This window comes from Bidens hawaiensis, unplaced genomic scaffold (assembly GCF_021521415.1).
Source record: "Bidens hawaiensis isolate Kalapana, Puna unplaced genomic scaffold, B.hawaiensis_p1.1 tig00017357_1, whole genome shotgun sequence".
Classification (NCBI taxonomy): Eukaryota; Viridiplantae; Streptophyta; class Magnoliopsida; order Asterales; family Asteraceae; genus Bidens; species Bidens hawaiensis.
This window is the reverse complement of record NW_027492631.1, coordinates 159,391-180,517: the sequence shown is the minus strand read 5'-3', so window position 1 is coordinate 180,517 and position 21,127 is coordinate 159,391. Positions and strand designations below refer to the sequence as shown.

The 21,127-nt window shown below is 41.0% G+C and overlaps 1 protein-coding gene across 1 annotated transcript; it reads left to right on the top strand.

Moving 5' to 3' along the window:
- Positions 1–3,733: 3,733 nt before the first annotated feature.
- On the top strand, positions 3,734–6,831 carry LOC143553741 (remorin-like). The gene is made up of 5 exons (XM_077043659.1): positions 3,734–3,916; positions 4,784–4,837; positions 4,921–5,008; positions 5,120–5,201; positions 6,455–6,831. Exons 1-5 carry the CDS (start codon positions 3,766–3,768, stop codon positions 6,647–6,649), a joined length of 570 nt encoding a protein of 189 aa, XP_076899774.1. The 5' UTR covers positions 3,734–3,765; the 3' UTR covers positions 6,650–6,831.
- Positions 6,832–21,127: the final 14,296 nt, after the last annotated feature.

Below are 21,127 nucleotides of genomic sequence, written 5' to 3'. Positions count from 1 at the left end.
ACCTAACTTGAGAAACAAGACAAACTTATTTTAGAATAATCCATGATATAGAATAATTCATAATATTCTTACCATACTAAACAAATATTAATATCAAACTTAACAAAACAAACCCTCAACTTTATTGATAATCAAGATTAACCTTCAATGTTTATGTGAAACAGCTGTTTTTCAATGGAATTATTACTATAGTTTATGCTCGCTCTTGTAGTAACTTAGCGGATCTTTTTTGAAACTACAGATTGATATGGGTATAGTGTATTGTAATGGAAACCGAATCTTTACTTGGACTTAAATATATTTAAATGTTTAATGAGGTAAAAGTGTAAAACCGAGTTATTAATCACCAATTTGGATATTAGCTTAATTAACTAATGAGTAATATTTTGAGTGAGTCATATACTCTCATTTATGTACCTTAGCAAAGGCATACCTTGCTTTTGTAGGCGTCTAATCGAAAGAACAAGAACAAACTCTCTTAAGTTGAAATGACAACTTTGTGCACAATCTAATACAAGAGAAAGATAAAGGGTGTAATTCAAACTACTTATTTGTTGGAGGTTGGTTTAGAAAATTAAACCAATGGAATCTTTGTCGAATCTGCACCTCTGTTTGTTTGTTGGTTTGTAAACGTCACACTGTCACAGGATGAGTTGTTGACAGTTGACAGTTACTTCTAGGACTTCTTTAAGAAATTTAATTAGTTATTTTCTTGGAAATATTAATATTATAAGAAATTTAATTAGTTGCAAAAATGCTTTATGTTCTACTTATTTCTACATTTGTGTTTTTATAACTGGAAATGGTTCCCCTTATTTTATGGAACTTTGTAGATTCTTTTAAAAAAAATTTTCAAGTCATTAAAAACATAATATATAAGTAAACTCAGATTTTATTATATGAAAGTTACAAAATATATGGTGTTTAAATGAATAGTCTTGTATGAGTAGGGCAGGGGGGTGTTTATGAAATCGAGTTTCGGGTTTCTTGAGACAATCAAAACAAATTTCTCGAATTTTTTAAAAATTCAACGTGAGTAAATCCGTTGAATGTTTCTGTATATGATCACGTGTGATTCTAGTTTTTGAACAATTTTGCGGAAGGAAGCCATAACTAGTTATTAGCTGGTTTGGTCAGCGGATAATATTTTTTTTTATTAAACGACAACTTACATACTCTCTAATTTACTTCAATATTACTTATTTAATGTCAACCACATAATTTGAAATATATCCAGTCCCAAAGACCATTGTATTTTGTACTTGCAAATACTTGTACATAGAAATTTAAATCGACATATTTTGTCACATAACATGTACTCAAAGGTATCATGCAAATTTTTTGAGAAAATCATAAAACTATTGTGAAATCCGTTACAACTAAAAGTTAAATTATTATTAGTTATGAATATATTGTTTGAATCGATGAAAACAATGTTGTCTTATGTAATAACATAATTAAATGTAGCCATAATCATAACTGGGATACATGTAACATAGCTTATGTTTCTTGTTTAAATAGGGATAGATGGTAATTTAAAGCCTTGGTTGTTGATGATGCGTTAAATAGTTGTTAGTTTTTAAGCTCGCCGATCGAAGCTTTCGGACAGGGCTATTTGATAAACACCATATTGCTCTTTAGCCATTTGAGTATATAAAGCGTATGACTTATTCGGTATCAATGAATCAAGATTGTTTTTCAATGAAACTTCTATCGGTCGAGTACTTTAATTAAGCGCAAATGTTGATGGTAAACGGAAAATGTGTCAAATTACATTCGCTGACAGGTTGTTTTGTTATTAATTGCTATCAGACCTCATATCATATTCATCACAACTACTTGTGATAACATTGTATCATTAAACGAAACGAAAATATCCTTATATTATTACATATATCTAGAGATAAGAATTTCGAAGTTAGATTTATAAGTGTTCTAGTGCTTAAGTTTTGTTATCATCATGCAATAGGAGTTTGTTAGGAGTAGCTGCTTTTAACATTAATCAGACGATGATTTAGAAGCTTATAAATCGGCTTAAACTTTTTTGTTTGTATAATAATTGTTGTTTCCAGCTTAAAGCTTACACAACCAACAAGTTAATAGTACTCACTGTTAGACTCGAGCACCGAAAATTGTTTCAGTTAGTCCTAGCAATAAATCAAATCATACATACAATGTCAATTGACCTTAAGTTATGCCAAACAAACTTGACGTATTACGTTGCACGAACAATATGTAGTCACCCTTGTAGTCATATTTTAACACTCTAACATATAGATCAATTTATCAGGATAAAAATGATTTCTTATGCTAATCATTCAGTAGTTGGCCTGCATTTTGTTCGAGCTGAATATTTAAAGCTACGACACTCAAATATGAAGATCAAGATATGATCTCGTAGGCAAGTAAGCATTTAGACTCGTTACACGTCAACAAGTTAAGATAGGTGTCTTTAGCAAACTCGAACAAAATATGAACAAAATTCACGTGTTGCTAGCAAGAATTATCAACTTACAACGAGTTAGCTATTATAGAGCTAATCAAATGCGTCACATCACCTATATAAAGATCATCATCTTCTATATTATTATATATCTCTTGCAGCATTTTTCTTTAGAACTTAATTATTAGATATAGAAATTCCTTTGTAGTTGAGGTAGTCCCTTATCAAATTATAGGGGTTTTTTTTTTCAATTACCTTTTATTTATATTTTTTTGAAGAGTGCGGTTCTTTAAATAAAATAAAGTCGTCGTTCTAAAAAAACCTTTACTTAAAATGTACTTCATATTTTCAGAAGGGAGTCATCCCCAAACTTACCTTTAACCGCACTGAACGTGTATCCTATAAGACTATAAATGTTCAATTTTTCTATTAGTATTCATGCCCAACATTATCATTATTGTTATAAATATATTAATATTATGGTTATCAACACCTAGTATAGATTAACTTTTTATCCAAGTTTTCCTATTCTATATATACTTCTCATTATACCTTTTGGAATACACATCTGATTAATGAAATCTCTCCCTTTCTCTCTACATGTCTTTCTTTTATTGTTTTGCTATTAGCCTAGTTTCACAACAATTATTTCTTTTTATAGTTTACTTCCTGAATTGTTGTTAGAGTAAATGTGAACTTTCCTTTTATTGTTACCTAAATTAAAGTTTCCTATTTTTTCACCAATTACTAGATGGTGTATATCTTTGGATCGGTTTTAAACCAAAACCAAACCAAAACCAAAATTTTAATTTTTGATGAGTATATTCTCTTTTATTTTGGTGTGGATTCGATTTCAGTTTTCGTTCTCCATTTGAGTTTGAAATTTTTGGTTAAAAAAATAGATCCTAAATAATGAATTTGGATGTAAATATTTTTAATAATTAATAACTAACTAATTGATATATATTTGGCCTAAAATATTTGGGTTACAACCCATTACTTAAAATTAGGGGTGTAAACAAGCCGAGCTACTCGAGATTAGCTCGTTAAAGCTGATCCCTAAGTTTCTGATGCAATCCACCTCATCTGCTATATATGTGATCCCTAGTTAAATACACTAACTAGGTAGAGTAGATGGGGGTCCTTATGACAGTTCAGAAATTATTAATAAAATAAAATAAATAAAATCAGGCAATCCATAACCATCACTCCAGCTTGTCCTCTGCAACACGACACATACCCACCACACCCACATTAAAATAATAATAATATCTTTTTTATCTTTATTCATTTCCAATCATTTCAATTCTCCAATTTTCACCATGGCAGCAGCTGAAGAAGAAACCAAGAAACTTGAACCCGAATGCCCATCGGACCCACCACCACCGGAAGACAAACCCATCGTCCCGGTTGAACCGGTTGTCGCTGAAGAACCACCAGCCGATGAATCCAAAGCTCTTGCTGTTGTTGAAAGTAATTTTGAAACCCTGATTGAAGATGCTTGCTTTGGCAAAATTGATTATGTTTCGGTTAATTCGGTTAATTGGTAGGTGGGTTTGGGTCGGTTTGGGCTTAAACCGAACCAAAACCGAAACTTTTTGGTTTCGGTTTTTTATGGTTTTGAAATTTTGGGCCGGAAAAAAAGTTTGCTCAAATTAATTAATGAATTTAGGTGTAAATTATTTTGTTAATTAATAATTAATTTTTTTTATACATAAGGGAAAAACAATATTTGATTTACATATTTATTTATTGAATTCTTATGAAAAAAAATTATTGAATTCGTATAAATTACTTAAAATAAAAAGTAAACTCTAGATATTCTGTCTGGTTTGGTTTTTTCGATTTTTGTTACATCAAATAGGGCTGTCTCCGAGAGTTGTGAAAAGTGAAAAATGTTTAGGTTGAAGGCGAAAAAAAATCGAGCCTTAAATTAGTTGAGTAATTGGGCTTAAACATTAAGAATACATATTTAAAAAAAAAAGTATATATATGATTTAAAAAAAAAATAAAAATTCGGGCCTATCGGGGTGTTGGGCGGACTTGGGCTTCTGGCCCTGCCTCATAGCCGGCTCTGCATGCAAAACCAAAACTGAATTGTAAGTTCGGTTATTACAACAACATAAAACCAAACCGTTGGTTTTTGGTTCAGTTAGGGTTTTCAGGTTTCAGATCGGTTTTTTTCGGTTTCATGCGCACCCCTAATTCTCGGTTTTTGTAGGGATTGTTTAATGAATTTGGATTTGTGTTGATTTTGTTGAATTAATTAGGGAATTTGGGTTAATTTTGTTTATCAAGAATATTGCAGTCTAAGTGTTTGTTTAAAACTTTAAATGCCAGAACCAACTGAGCCTAGTGAAGAGAAGAAGTCTGAAGAGGGTTCTGTGAATAGAGGTAATAAAAGCTTTGATTTTGATTAAAACATAATAATTATAATAAGTAAAGGAGATTAATTCATTGATTTTTTTTTTTTGCAGATGCCGTTCTTGCTAGAGTTGCAACGGAGAAGAAAGATGCGTTGATTAAAGCATGGGAAGAAAGTGAGAAATCGAAAGCAGAGAACAAGTGAGAACATAGAGTCATAAATTATTAAATCTTGATTTTTTTACTAAGCAAATATTTTTATTAATTTGTTTGGTAAAATTAATGGTTTTTAATTGAATTTGTGATGAATAGAGCTCAACAGAAGTTGTCTTCCATTGGAGCATGGGAGAACAGCAAGAAGGCAGACTTAGAGGCTGAACTCAAGAAGATTGAGGTACCATTTTTTTAATTTTTATTTATTTATTTATTTATTTATTTATTTATTTTTTATGGTTAGATTACAGATTACTGATAATATTCAAAAGAGTAAACTGCGGTTTGTTTAAGTCTGCGGTTTTAGTCAAATAGTTTCAAATATGTGATTTTCGTCCCTGTGGTTTCATTTCGCTTGCAATTAAACCCGACCCCACTAACACCGTTAAGTCTGGTCGTTAAACTCATCTGCGTGCCCTTCACGTGAAGGGCAGTTTTGACCTTTTCTCCCAAAATAAACCCCAACCCTAATTCGCAAGCCCCCTCACGTGAGGGACTGAGGTTTATTTGGGGAAAAAAGGACAAAATAGCCCCTCAAGTGAGGGGCACTTTGATAGGTTTAACGATCAGGCTTAACGGGGTTAGTGAGGTCGGGTTTAATTGCAAGTGAAATGAAACCACAGGGACGAAAATCGCAGTTCATTCTATTCAAAAAGAGGTAGAACGTGGGTTGCTTTAGCAAACTATCACTCTGTTGGTAATTTGCTGATGTAGAGCGGAAGCAAAAATAAAACGAGAATAATCTCAAGAGGAAAATTGATATATTGTTGAATGAAGTATTACATCATGCTCCTAGTTATATTGTGCATATAAACATTTTGGACAAGCCAAGTTTGGAAAACTGAAAGCGGCTGCATAGTTATGAAATTGATTTCCTAAATAAATATTCACATGTTTTTACACACACAAAAATAAATTAAAACGTGAAGTGTGGGAAACAATCCGAGTCACGCTGGGCTCGTAGAATCCAAGCCAAACCAGCTCAACTCGTTTATCTTAGCAAGCTAAAATGTTGAGCTTGAGCCGGCTCATGGCTTGCTGAGCGAGCACGCTTAATTCAAATTTTTTAATATATATATTTTTACACATATTGAAACATATAAAAATTATTAAGTATTTTTAACGTATGCATAATACGTATAATGCATAACTAATAAACTACAAACTTCATAATTTATATTTATTATGCTTTCGTATACATGAGCTGACAAGCGAGCCAACGAGCCTAACAAGTGAGCCAATGAGGCAATGAGCCAAGCTTGTCTTGGCTTGAGCTCGGCTTGTTTACAAACCGAGCCGATTTCAAGCGAGCTTCAAACGAGCAATGAGTTGCGAGCCTTTTGAAAAGCCCTTCTCGTAACTCTAAACGCAGCCTAATAAATTGCCATATATGTTGAAAAAAAATCATTTTAAGTGTGAAATGATAATGAGCAGGAAGATTTGGAGAAGAAAAAGGCGAAATATATTGAGAAAATGAAGAACAAAATAGCTCTACTCCACAAAACCGCAGAAGAAAAGAGGGCGATAACGGAAGCCAAACGTGGTGAGGAAATCTTGAAAGCGGAAGAGCTGTCGGCTAAGTATCGGGCTACCGGAACAACCCCAAAGAAAGGATGGTTTTCAAGCTAAATCTGTTCTCATCAACATACCACTATGCTGCATGTGTAAATTCCGCCTTTTGGGATTTGTTAGATGTGTGTTTACTTGTATTTTGAAATATTTGTTTAATGCTTCATTATTTGGTGTGCATAGTACTTATATATATATATATATATTATGTGTATATGCATCATTTGTAAGAAACAAGTTTGAATGATATGTTTTATGTTTGTTCCATTAAGTGTGAGACCAGCCCTTAAGACATAAACATAGGATCAGCGACATTTCGATTCAAACTGACAACGGTGTCATAGATATGTCAAGATGAACGCAAGATTAGCAAGGCGCTAGCATAAGATTCGAATACATGACTTAAATGCAGGTTAAACCTCATGAAAGTAGAAGGCATTTGTACATCAAAGGGACCAATCTATGCTACTAGCTTGTGCTCAATTTTGGCTGGATGCATGTTATTGTCGAACGCATTAGCATTATTTTCGAGCTTTCTGAAGAAACGTGGATCGGCTCACTGGTAGACGATCAACTTTCCTCGGGTATGAGTGTGCTATTTCACCGATGGTTTTCCGGAGTATGAATTCTTCCACCTACAAAACGAGCAGCACCGTGAACTTACCCCTCAGAAAGGGACAGAGGGGTCCTCTTTGGGGTAACCCTCCGGTGTGAGAATAAGATATTGTAGGAGAAAATAATAATAATCAGAAAGTGAGTAAGGATTTAGAGTGTATTTTCTTGCTTACCTCCCTCTGTGGGGGTGGTGTGGTATTTATAGTGTTAGGGTTTCCAATGATTGGGCTCAGATCCCATTAGGGCCTTTTTGGCCTCCTCCTATTGCTTCGCGCCACGTGTCCTTAGGACACCTGGTGCTTTTTTATTGATTATTCTCTGACCAAGGTATTTCACCTGACCCATGTGCAATCACGTGGTAGCACATTGATTTTGCTGAGTTGTCCACCTTTCATTGGCAGCTGTCAACATCAGCATATTCTTTATTCCTTAAAGGATACCTTCTGGAAGGTTGTCTGATGAGCACAATCAGGGTTGTCCTTATCCTGATTTGGATAAGGACGAGGCTGATTATGTGCATGTGTAATGTGCGCCTATCCTGGGGATGCGCGAGGTTTCCTCCTTATTCTCACGCGCAGATGTTTCATGCGCAGATGTGATATGCGCAAGCATATGTAATATGCGTGAGCATATGTGATATGCGCCACGCGCAGATGTGATATGTGTGAGCATATATGATGCGCGGGCATATGTGATATGCGCCACGCGCAGATGTGATATGCGTGAGCATATGTGATATGCGCGATGCGCATAGGTTTTGGCTTTGTGCCTTCATGACATCCTGATTTCAAGCCTCTTGTCTATATCTTGTGGGTTGACCCGCCCCGCTCGATGTTAAGGCGGGTGCATACCTCTTCAAGCCCCCCCAGTCTAATGTGTGTCTTGTCTCGCGCGAGCGAGGTAAGATAGATATTAGACTTTAACAGTTTGCTCTTTTAATAGGGTTTATCTTTTCTTTTTTGTTTCTCATATGTGCGTTGCGCGAAATTCTATCCTTTTGGTTGAAATGAATCGTCCATGTACGTGGTTGGTTGGTGCTGACATGCGTCAGAGATGGAGACATGTGTCAGACTTTTCGTGTGCTCGAGGTGCTACAGTTGCCTTTCATGTCTCCTCACACAGTGTCAGGAACACGTGTCGCGCTCATGTTGGCCTGCACCTGCGAGTGGGGGCGCGTGAACTCTGATCAGTACTTGCTTCTTTCTCTCTCCTGGGCCTATAAAAGCAAGCATTTTGAGTTATTATTCTTTATATTCATTGTTATTTCAGAGCTCTTTCTTCTTCAATTTTCATTCCGATTAAGAGCTTTTGTCTTTTGCTTCCAGATTTCCGTTCTTGAAGTAACCGCTGTTTGATTCACAGTTGTATGTCTGATAACCCAGACACCACAATATTCCCCAGCAAACGCCGTGTAAAATCATTAGTTATGTCCACTTTGAAGAAGACCGGCAAGGGAAAACGGGCTGCCGAGGCCTCGTCGGAGGAGGTGGGGAAGAGCAAAACGGTGAAGAGATGGGATGAGATTCCCTGCAAACTGAAACAGTCTGATTTCGACAATCTCATCGCCTCTCAGGGTTTTCTCCCTGAGTACGGCTGTTTGCTCCCGGCGGCCGGGAAAACGGCGGCAGATCCGCCCACCGGCTACATCTCTTTATACTCTCACTTTTTCACCCACTGTAACCTTCGTCTTCCGATGACAAGGTTTATGGGTGCGCTCCTTCAATTTTATGGGATTCACATATCCCAAGTCCATCCTTGTGGACTAGTGCGCATGACTCATTTTGAGTTCATGTGCAAAGCTCAGCGCGAGGAGCCCACCCCTCGGCGCTTTCAATATTTTTACAAGCCAAAAATCCAAGATTCTTGGTTCTCATTCATACCTCGCAGTCAGAAGGTTAAGTGCTGCACTGTTTCCTTCAAAAGCCTTCATGACTGGTCTGAGAAATTTTTTTATATTAAGGCTGGTGTGATTCCCATCCGCATGACCATGCGCGCGATCACTTCTGCGCCCGCGGATGAGAATGTTCTTAAGAACCCCACGGGCACGTGGGTTAACAAGTTAATTGCTGAACCATCCCCCGCCAAGAATATTTGCGAGGAGGCGCTGGTGGGGGTTGGTATGAGCAAGAGGTGGACCGACAGCGCGACTGAGCCTGTCATTCAAGTTGATGGCTTAGGTGAGTTATTAGCTCATTGCATTATTTCTGCGCGAATATAATTCGTTTTACTGATATCATTTGTTTTGTATTATGCAGTCAGCAAGGAATACGTCCACGCCGCCTATGATGAGCATATGGAGGGTGGCTCTGTCGCGCTGGGCGCTGGGGAAGTTGCTTTCCCTGATCGCTTCGATGATATGTTCATCCCTGTTGATTTGGGATTTTGCTTTGACAGCGATGCGCCTGGTAAGCCTTTGTACTTATGCTTATGCCTTTAGAATACCAAATTTGGTTAACATTTCTGTTGCACGTATTATAGATGCGCTCGAGAACTATGAGCTGGAGCTCGCGGAAGAAGAGGCGGAGGAAGAAGCTGAGGCGCCACAACTCAAGCGCAAAGCTAAAGGCAAAACTGGCGCAGGGGCCAGTAAAAAACAGAAGAAAAATGATGCCCCTGTTGCTCAGGATCCTCCTACTCAAGCGAAGTGACTTGAGAAAACCAAGGGGTTTACCTTCAAGTTTTCCTCGTCTTCCTTGCCTCAAGGTGTGGGCAGTCCTCCTGTCCACACGAGGTATGGTGCCGCCACCTCATCTCTTCGCGCGGCGGACAAGGGAAGCGGCGCTGCGCCTGCCGTTTCCTCTTCTCCAACAGGTATACTTTGTTTATATTTTGTGGTTTTATGAGCGTGATTCCGATAGAGTTATTAATGAATCTTTGCTCGCTCAAATGTTTGTAGAGCCGGCGACTTTGGTGGCTCAACCTCAGGCGCAGCAAGGTACCGAGGCTGCGCCGAAGGTTGCTTTGAAGTCCCCTGTTTTACCCTCGAAGAGGGGAAAAATGGACTTCATGGCGATGCTCAATTCGCGGACGGCGGTGCGCCAAGGTATTCATTGCGCTTTGATTTTCTGATTTTTTTTCTTTTAGATCAAGTCATGAATCATTTCTCTTTGTTGGTTTTTTCATAGGAATTATAGCTGGCACAAAAGCTGCTGGCGGCACTGCTGGCGCCGGCGCCGGCGCCGTTGGTTCTGCTCCTGCTCCAACAAGCACTGAATCTCCTCTCATTGGGATTACTAAGGAGCAGGAGACTATTTTACGCGCTGATCTAGCGGCGTCGAGACCTCCCTCACCTACTCCTGCGCGCAGCCCTCCTCGCGAGACTGTTTTTGATTTTTCCAAGTCGCAGGAGAAAATACCTGTTACAGAGGATGATGAGGTCAATTTTGAAGATTCCGATGGCGACCGCGCAAGCCCTGCAGCGCCACGAGATTTCGTGGCGCAGCCTTCTCGTGGGGCTGGCGCTGACTTTTCTGCTGGCTCTCCGCATGTATAAGTTTGTTTTGCTCCGCTGTGCGGACTTCCATATTAGTGTTTAGATGACTAAAACGTTGCTTTTGCGTTGCTTTGTGTTTGCAGGAAGCCGATCACATATACCGCCCGAGATGGAATATTACTGAGGATAGCTCATTTCAGTCCATGGGTGTGTGTGAAGACTTCTGGGCTCACTCTGTGCCTCCGGCTGAAAGGAGGTTTCAGAAGGACCGCGCCCGCGTGGACTTGCTCAACGACCATCTTTTTGCTGGGTCTGCGTTCTTTGCTGCCTCCCAAGAGCTTCGCAATGATTATATAAAAGTGCGTGATGCTCTTGTGGAGGCCAAGCAAGAGGCTAAGGTTTCTGCTTGGAATCTTTCTGACGCTCGAGAGAGAGCGGAGAAACTCCAAGCAGAACTTAGCGAGAACCGAGCAAGTGCCAACGCTGCCTTTGTGAAGCGCGGGCATGAGCTGCAGGCTGCGCGGGAGAAGCTGCAGGCGGCAGAGGCGGATGCGGCCAGGTACGCGCGGCGAGCGCGTGATTTGGAGTTAGAGGCAGAGGCGCGTGATCAAACTCTTGTGCAGGCTATCACTGACAAATCTTTATTAGAGAGTGAGGTTGCGCGCCTGAAGAAAGAGCTCGAAGCTGCGCGGGCAGAAAAGGATGAAGCCCTGGCGGCAGCAGCGTCTGGCCAAGAAGAGCTCGATGCTGCGCGAGCGGAAAGGAATGAGGCCTTGGCGGCAGCAGCGTCCGACAGAGAAGAGCTAAAACAGACCAAGGAAACTGTTGAGTTGTTAAACTCTCAGATTCCTGCTCTTGAGACGTCTGTTTCTTCCCTCGCGCAGGATCGCCAATGGCTAGTTTCACAGGGTATGACTCGTTGCGCTTATGCGATGAAATACTCAGACGAGTTTCAGACCCTTGTGATGGATTGCAATGCTGCGTCGCGCTTGGTTGGTCGAGCTGAAGGGTTTAAGGATGGCTATGAATATGGCATGCTGAAGAAGAATCCATCCGACTACCCTTATCAGCTCGACGTTGTCTGCGCTGATATGGCCGAGGTGGGGGAGAAGTACTTGAATACTCCAATTCCCATCATTGAGCAGGTATTTTAACCTTAATGAGTTTACCTTGACTTATTTTCCTAGTCTTTTGTACTCATACTTTTCCTTATGACTTGCAGATAGCCGCGCTTGCTGACCAGCCCGATCTCGGCGCGCTAAAGAAATTACTTGACGAGTATGAAGGGACTGGTGGCAGCGATGATGGCGCGGGCAATGCTGCCTCTGCTAGCGGCTCTGGCGTGGCCAAAGGACCCACTCCTGACACTATCGTGATAGAAGACGACTCCATTCAAGACAAACAGCTTGATTATGGTAAGTTTGGAGATGACGAGGAGCGGGCTGCGCCAGATGCTGAGGGAGGTAATGATGAGGGCGATGAAGAGGCTGATGTTGATATAGAGACTTGAGAAGCCCTTCATGTTTTTTTTTTTTTTTTTTTTTTTTTTGTTTGTAGTTTGTATCTCATCATTTTGTAAATTTGTAAACTTCTATGTTTTGGAATGAAATTTTGTTTTTCCCTTATTCGCATCTTGCGCATTCCCAATTCATCTCTTTATATTGCATGTGTTTGCTTGTTGAATATAAGATATGCTTGCACATTGAAACTTGAACAAGGTTGTAAGGAAATTATTTTACTTAATCCTTGTCATATTTCAAGTTATTCTGCAATATTCTGAATATGCTGACACGTGCCTTGGCATTTCATTATTCCCCCTTTTGCGCGACATTATCGCGCATTTATTATAGGGAATTATGAATGAGTTTTTTAGCCTTTACGTGTCAGTGTGTGTTACTCTGATATCCATTACAATCCCATGCGCGACCTCGACCTGAGACCTTAACAACTATGTTTTGGCATGTGCTTTGCCTTAGCTGTGCTTAGGTATTTTTATGGTCTAGCTGCGCGGCATGTAGGATGGATGTTGTGAGTAATTTGAGCTAAGGCTCGTATTATTGGGCTAAGGCCCTGAGCTAAGGCTCATATTATTGGGCTAAGGCCCTGACGTTTTAGAGTTAAAACTCGTTAACGCGTTTGAGCTTGAAGCTCGCGCATGTATGTTTTACTTCGTTTTATTTTTAGTTTTGATGTCATTACAATGTTGTCATATTGCTCAAAATTAATAAAGGGAAGTGTGAAACATGTATGCAAAAGGTAATAGAACACACATTAAGAGAAGATAGCGCGTATCATTATTCATAATGGCTTAAAAAGCCTTGATTACAAACTTGACAATTTTTACATGAAACATTTTCTAAGCTGCGCTGCGTTCCATGTGCGCGGGATCTTCTTTCCATTCAAATCTTTTAAAGCGTATGCGCCTTTTCCCAATTCTTCCGAGACTTGATAAGGTCCCTCCCAGTTGGGGGACATTTTTCCCGGAGGTATTGCGCGGCTAGCTTCATTGTTCCGAAGGACAAAATCATTCTTCTTGAAGTGGCATTCTTTAACGCGCTGATTGTAATATTTCTCTAGTTTTTTCTTGTATTTGGCTTCACTGATGATAGTCGCCTCTCTGCGCCCTTCAAGTAAGTTGAGATCCAACCTCCTTTCTTGCTCGTTGTCTTTTTTACTCATCATGAGCACTCTATGGGATGGGCATCCAATTTCTGCTGGAATCATAGCCTCCGTTCCATAGGTTAGGCTGAACGGGGATTCGCCATTGCTGGTTTTGCTTAATGTCCTGTGCGCCCACAGGACATTAGGTAGCTCCTCGACCCATGAATGGGATTCTCCCTCCAACCTTTTCTTCAGCCCATTCAGCAAGCTTTGGTTCGCGCGCTCCACTTGGCCATTCCCTTGAGGGTGGTATACTGAAGTGAAGACTTGGTTGATGCGCAATTCCTTGAGCCAACTGGATATTTTCCTGTCAGTGAATTGTTTGCCATTGTCGCTCACAATTTCCATTGGCAGGCCAAAACGGCATATAATGTGGCTCCAAATAAATTGCTTCATTGCCTCGGCTGTGATTTTTGCTAGTGGCTTGGCTTCAACCCATTTTGTGAAATAGTCTACTGCCACTACCAAAAATTTTACTCGCCCTTGCGCTTGCGGAAGGGGACCCACAATGTCGATTGCCCATTTGTGGAAAGGCCATGCGGAGGTCACTGGAATCAAGTTGTTCTTTGGCCGCATGGTGTTTGGCGCATAGCTCTGACATGCTTTGCATTTTTGGATCTCTTTTAGAGCGTCCAAGTACATGCCTGGCCAATAGTAACCTGCGCTCATTGCCTTGGCAACCACCATGCGCGGGCCAGCATGTATTCCACAGATTCCTTCGTGTATCTCTCTGATCACATAGCTTGCTTCCTCGGCATCCAGGCATTTCATGAGCGGTCCAAGATAAGAGCGTCGATATAACGTACCATCAAGCAGTTCGTAGTTCTGCGACTTGTGTCTTATCTTCCTCGCCTGTGCGCGATCGTCCGGTACCTTTCCCTCCTTCAAGAATTCCATTAATGGAGTTATCCATGATGAAGGTGTTGTATGAATTACAAGGATAGACTTCGCTCCCACCGACGGGTTGCTCATTACTTCCACCCTGACATCTTTGCCAAAGTGATCGAAGCTGGTTGATGCCATCTTGCTCAGCGCGTCGGCGGACTTGTTTTCACTGCGCGGAATATGTATTATTCTGAAGAAGTCAAATTGCTCGGTGAGCTTCTTTGCCTGCTCTAAATACAGAGGCATAGTGTTCTCCTTGGCATCATAAAGGCCATTGACCTGTGCTGCTACCAAGTATGAATCGACATGAGCCTCTAGCTTTTTAACTCCGAACTTGTGCGCGATGCGCAGACCAGCCAGCAGGGCTTCATACTCAGCTTCATTGTTGGTGCTCTTGAAATCCAACCTGATTGCGTAAGTATACTCATGACTTTCTGGATCCACCAGTTTGAGGCCTGCGCCGGACCCTTCGTTGTTTGAAGCTCCATCAGTGAATAATCTCCAAACATTTTCTTCATTATTGGCTTGCGGAGGGTCTACCTCGCGCTGAGCCTCTTCAATTTTTCCTTCAGGGATTTCTGCGATGAAATCAGCTAAGACTTGTCCCTTTATTGCTGGACGGGGCTTATAGGCGATCGTGTGCTCTCCTAATTCCAGCGCCCATTTTGTCAGCCTTCCTGAGAGCGCGGGACGCCGCAAGACTTGCTGGATGTTGTAACCAGTCAGGACTTCAATAGGATGACCATTGAAATATCTGTGAAGCTTGCGTGACGCATGCGTTAGTGATAAAACTAACTTTTCCATGATGGAGTAGCGCGTCTCAGGATCTGTCAGCACCCGACTTACAGAATAGATTGGTGTTTGGATTCCCTTGCGATCCACCAACAACACTGCGCCGATGGCGCGCTCTCCTGCTGACAGGTACAACGTTAGAGTTTCGCCAGGTAGTGGAGCTGTGAGCGCAGGCAGATTTATCAGACACTCTTTTATCTCATTGAAAGCTTGCTCGGCCTCAGGCGTCCACTTGAATTGGCTTTTCTTTAAGCAATTTCTCAATGTGTTAACGAATGGGGTAGATTTGCTTGCATGGTTCGCTAGGAACCTGTTAATTGATACCAATCTACCATTCAACTTTTGAACTTCTTTCATGGTGGATGGTGAGGGCATGTCAAGGATAGCCTCCACCTTCTCTGGGTTCACCTTGAAACCATCTTTGGTGACCATTACACCGAGAAATTTCCCTTCTTCTACGCCGAATGTGCATTTGCTCGGGTTGAGCTTCATGTTTACTTCCTTTAGGCGCCAAAGGGTTTCTTCGATGTCTTTGAGCATTTGTTTTTCCTCCCTGCTTTTAATCACCAAATCATCCACGTAGACTTCTAGGTTTATTCCAATTTGCTCGTTGAAAACCGCGTCCATGAGTCTTTGGTAAGTGGCTCCTGCATTCTTCAAACCAAAGGGCATTTTTGTGTAACAGAAAACACCCTTGTCAGTTCTGAAGGCAGTCTTGTCCTCATCTTGTGGTGCCATTTGAATTTGGTGATAGCCCTTATAGGCGTCCAGGAAACATTTGAGCTTGAATGGCGCCACAGAGTCCACCTTCGCGTCAATGTTTGGGAGGGGGTAACAATCTTTTGGACATGCTTTGTTGAGGTCCTTGAAATCAATGCACATCCTCCATGACCCGTTGCTCTTCTTTACCATCACAGGATTGGCTACCCATGTTTGGTATCGTATTGGGCGGATGATATTTGCGCGCAGTAGATCTTCTACTTGCTCATTCATGGCCTTTGCCTTCTCATCCCCCATGACTCTCTTCTTTTGAGCAATTGGCTCTACAGACTTGAACGTGTTGAGAGAATGTTGCGCCAGGTCTCGCGGAACCCCAGTCATATCAGAATGTTGCCACGCGAAGACCGACATATACGTTGTGAGCAATCTTTTCATTCTCAACCTTGTGTCGTCCGATATCGTAGCTCCAATTGTGATTGTTTGCTCTGGGAATTTTGGGTTGAGAATCCATTCCTCCGGCGCGTTGTTTGCCACTGGAAGTCTCATTCTTCCCTCTCGCGGTATACTTGTCACTGCGCACAAATGATCTCGGTATACAAATGTTACACCTGTTGGTGTTGGGAACCCCAACGCGCCGTGCGCTGGTGACGGTATGGCGTTGAATTGGGCAATCGTTCATCTACCCAAGATCATATTATGGCATGAAGTGGTGGGAAAGACCAAGAAGTTGACAATTTCAGCTCGCTTGTGTTTCTCATCCCCCATAGTTAGTTCGAATTGTATCTGACCTAGGGGGTGAATAATTTCATTTGAGACACCCGAGATTGGTGCATTCACAATTTCGAGCCTTGCTTGGTCTGCTGGATCCAACTTCCTGAAACATTGCTCATACATGATGTCTGATTCACTGCCGGTGTCCACCAGGACTTTTGACACCTCATAATGAGCAATGTGTGTAGTGATGACTAGAGGACTGCTGATAGACGGGCCTCCTCTGATTCTTGGGAAGATTACTTGTTGCTCGCGCCAATCTTCTTGGACTTGCGCGCTTCTCTTTCTCGATCTTTGCCCTTGCCTTCCTCCCTCGGCTACACAGATTCTTTTGAATTTTTTACTGGCTGGGGCTCCATCTGGCTGTTCATTCTCTGGTCTTGGGTTTTTCACCAGGTGAGCCAACTTGCCTGATTTCACATCTCTTTCAATCGCATCCTTCAAATGGTGGCATGCATCGGTGTTGTGCCCTGTGGACTTGTGAAATTCACAATACTTGCCACTGTTTGGTGGTCCCTTATGGAGTAATGGCTTGGGGCTTTTAAACTGGACATTCTCTGTGCTTAACACTTGCGAAGGCGTTTTGGTGAGGGGAGTCCATATTCTTGGTAGAGGTCTGTTAGGCTCTCTGCCGCCTTCCCTCTTGTCACCCTCTCCGCGATTACGAATGTCTTTTTGGGGCTGGGGTGAACTTGGTTGCGCTTGCTTTTCTGCGGGAGAATAGCTGGTTTGTTGCAACCTGGACCATACGGAGTTTTGTTTGCCCATCCTTTCATTGTTGCGTGGTGCTTCTGTTTGATGCCCTCTGTTTCTTGCTCTATCTTGGGCAATTTGTTTTTCATTTCGCGCGAAGACTCGCGATGCTTCCATTAGCTTAGCCCAAGTGGTTGGCATGCCATCTCTGCTCACGAGAGCTCTGCGGAGTTGATCACTGCGCGCACCTTGTATAAAGGCCACGCGCAAGAGTTGCTCAGTGATACCTCCAATTGCAAGAGATTCCTGATTGAAACGGGTTATGTAGTCTTCAATGGTTTCATCATTCCTGCGCACGCAGTGTATGATGTCATCGGGGTCGCGCGTGTGTCTGCGCTGCTGTACAAAGTGAGCCTGGAACTTCTCCGATAGCTCTTCGAACCCATCGATTTGTCCAGTCGGCAAGCTTTCGAACCAGACACGCGCTGCGCTCGTGAGGCAGCGAGCAAACATGTGACACCATGTTGGCATCGTCCAACTTTCTAGGTTTCCAGTGTTGTAAAAACCTTGTAAGAAATCGTCTGGATCTGTTGTGCCATCGTACTTGCCCAAACCACTTGGCATCTTGGTTTTGTGTTGAATGGGAGCCTTCGCGATGCGCTCAGTGAATTTTGAATGCTTCACCAAGATGGCTGGCCCATATGGTGTGGTTACGTCCACTTGCCCTCTCGCTGGTGGGTTGTACGGTGTGTATAGATCCATATCGGCTTTGGCTCCAGGCGCTATGTTCATGTGCGCGCGGAGCTGTGAGCCTCCTGCATGAGTATCTCGCGTCTTCCTCATGCTGTGCACTTCTTCATCACTAAAATCAGCATGTTCGGTGTGAACAGAGTGACCATCTTTTTGTTGTCCCCTGAATGGTTTGTTTGTCAAATGCGAGCCTTTGTGTTAAGTCAGCTAACTTTTTGTGTTTGACCAGCTCATTGTATTTGTCCATTAAACGCCGTTGTTCGTTTATGAGCCATTCTTTAGGGTCATTGGTTTCAACTTCCGGACCCATTGGTCCTTTTTGTTTTGCGCCAGTCAGATTCTGGAACGTGAGATCGTCTGGAGGAGTTTCAGTCTGGCTATGAGGTGTTGTGATGAAGGGATGGTTACTGGTGGTGCGCGCAGTATCACGCGGCGCCCTCAGAAACTGCTGTCCCTCATTAACATCCTCAAGCTCATTATCCTCCAGAACTTGATCGCTGTTTCGAACACCGGAAACCATGGTGAAGTTTTTCAGAGAGAACTGATGAGATAGTGATTTTGTTGCCGTTGTCCCACGGATGGCGCCAATGAAGAAACGTGGATCGGCTCACTGGTAGACGATCAACTTTCCTCGGGTATGAGTGTGCTATTTCACCGATGGTTTTCCGGAGTATGAATTCTTCCACCTACAAAACGAGCAGCACCGTGAACTTACCCCTCAGAAAGGGACAGAGGGGTCCTCTTTGGGGTAACCCTCCGGTGTGAGAATAAGATATTGTAGGAGAAAATAATAATAATCAGAAAGTGAGTAAGGATTTAGAGTGTATTTTCTTGCTTACCTCCCCCTGTGGGGGTGGTGTGGTATTTATAGTGTTAGGGTTTCCAATGATTGGGCTCAGATCCCATTAGGGCCTTTTTGGCCTCCTCCTATTGCTTCGCGCCACGTGTCCTTAGGACACCTGGTGCTTTTTTATTGATTATTCTCTGACCAAGGTATTTCACCTGACCCATGTGCAATCACATGGTAGCACATGGATTTTGCTGAGTTGTCCACCTTTCATTGGCAGCTGTCAACATCAGCATATTCTCTATTCCTTAAAGGATACCTTCTGGAAGGTTGTCTGATGAGCACAATCAGGGTTGTCCTTATCCTGATTTAGATAAGGACGAGGCTGATTATGTGCATGTGTAATGTGCGCCTATCCTGGGGATGCGCGAGGTTTCCTCCTTATTCTCACGCGCAGATGTTTCATGCACAGATGTGATATGCGCAAGCATATGTAATATGCGTGAGCATATGTGATATGCGCCACGCGCAGATGTGATATGTGTGAGCATATATGATGCGCGAGCATATGTGATATGCGCCACGCGCAGATGTGATATGCGTGAGCATGTGATACGCGTGAGCATGTGATACGCGTGAGCATATGTGATATGCGCCATGCGCATAGGTTTTGGCTTTGTGCCTTCATGACATCCTGATTTCAAGCCTCTTGTCTATATCTTGTGGATTGACCCGCCCCGCTCGATGTTAAGGCGGGTGCATACCTCTTCACTTTCCATGTACACCACAATGCGAGAATGACCCGAGCTAACTTCCTACACCGAGACTGGAGACCACCTTGATCTTTTAATGATAGAATCCTATCCCATGCGATAATAACAATAATAATAGCCATAATAATTATGATAGTTAAATTAATAATATTTTAATTACAATTTACTTAAAACCCTATCAAATCCCAAATCCGTCATAAGTCTTGTTATTTTTGTTTATAATTAATTAATATTATCGTTAACAACTAGGGATTTTGTCGACGTATTCCGAGGAGCTCGACCGTTTCTACCTTAACTTTTTATCGTCTTCTTATCACTTATTCCACTCGTTAAGGTGAGTAATCACACCCTCTTTTTTACCGTCTTATATTTTGGGGGCGTTATGTGTTTGCAAACGGAATTATTTTACTTTTCACACTACAGCTCAATTATTTGCTCAATTAGTTATACGTGAGAATGTGACTATGTGTTCATTTACGAGTTATGGTTGTTGGTATCTCATCCTCATTTAGTATAATTAGACGCCGCTAGAGTAATTCGACCTGTTTGGGATGAAGAGAAGTGGCTTTTACTTTTATTGTTACACTAGTTGTAGTAATTCATGCTTAACGTAAGGAATTATCATTTTCAATTATTATATATATGCAAACCGTGATTAATTTCTCAACTTTATGTTGACAAACTATGTATTTTTAGACATAACGCATGCAACTACATGAGATGAAGCAAACGATGAAGTTTAGAATGAACCTTAGGTTGTATGTTGGATAAATATTGAACTTTGTTTTAAAGATTTAATTGCAATTTCCTTTGCGAACAATATTATGGTTGTGTTTTTGTGTATTTGATATTTTATGAAATAAAATAATTTATGTATTAACACGTGTAATTTACTTTAATGCTTTTGAGCTAAGTTACAAATTATGTCGCGTTCCGCATGTTCCGTTGTAGATTGAGGTGTGACAGTTTTATATGAGTCAAACATGACCTACTTTTTTTTTTATTGATCTACCTTTCTTCTAGATATAGGAGCTTTGAATTATACTTTAAAAATATTTTTAAAGATTTTTCTCAACTTGAGAGTAGTATCTCTAATTATAAACTTGAAAATAACTTCTTCAAAGAGTTGATGGCACATACTCGTAACGAAAACACGACTATATGGAGTTGATCAAGTCGGAGAGTCTTGTCATGTATTGTCGTTTATACATATACCCGTCACTTCAAAGACATTAAGTTCTACTAGCAACTAATAAACTATGCACTTAATATTATTTATTTGTTTTGTAAACGGTGTTGTAGTATTGAGTTCCCACAGATAAAAAAGACGTTTTTATTTATTTTAGTTGTAAAACCTAATGTTTTCCTAGAGATAAAAAAAAGACATGTACTGTTGTTTATACAAATAACCATCACTTCAAAGACGTTAAGTTCAACTGACAACTAATAAACTCAATATTTAATATTTTAATTTGTTTCCACAAATGAAAACGACAACTTTATTTAGTTAGTTGGAAAACCCAATGTTTTCCTAGAGAAGAAACTACATGGAGCTGTTTACATACATAACATTTACATGGAAAAACATATACAAGAGTATTTACTAGTTATGATATAACATTAATAACAATCACTTTACAAATTAGTTGTTACTCTTC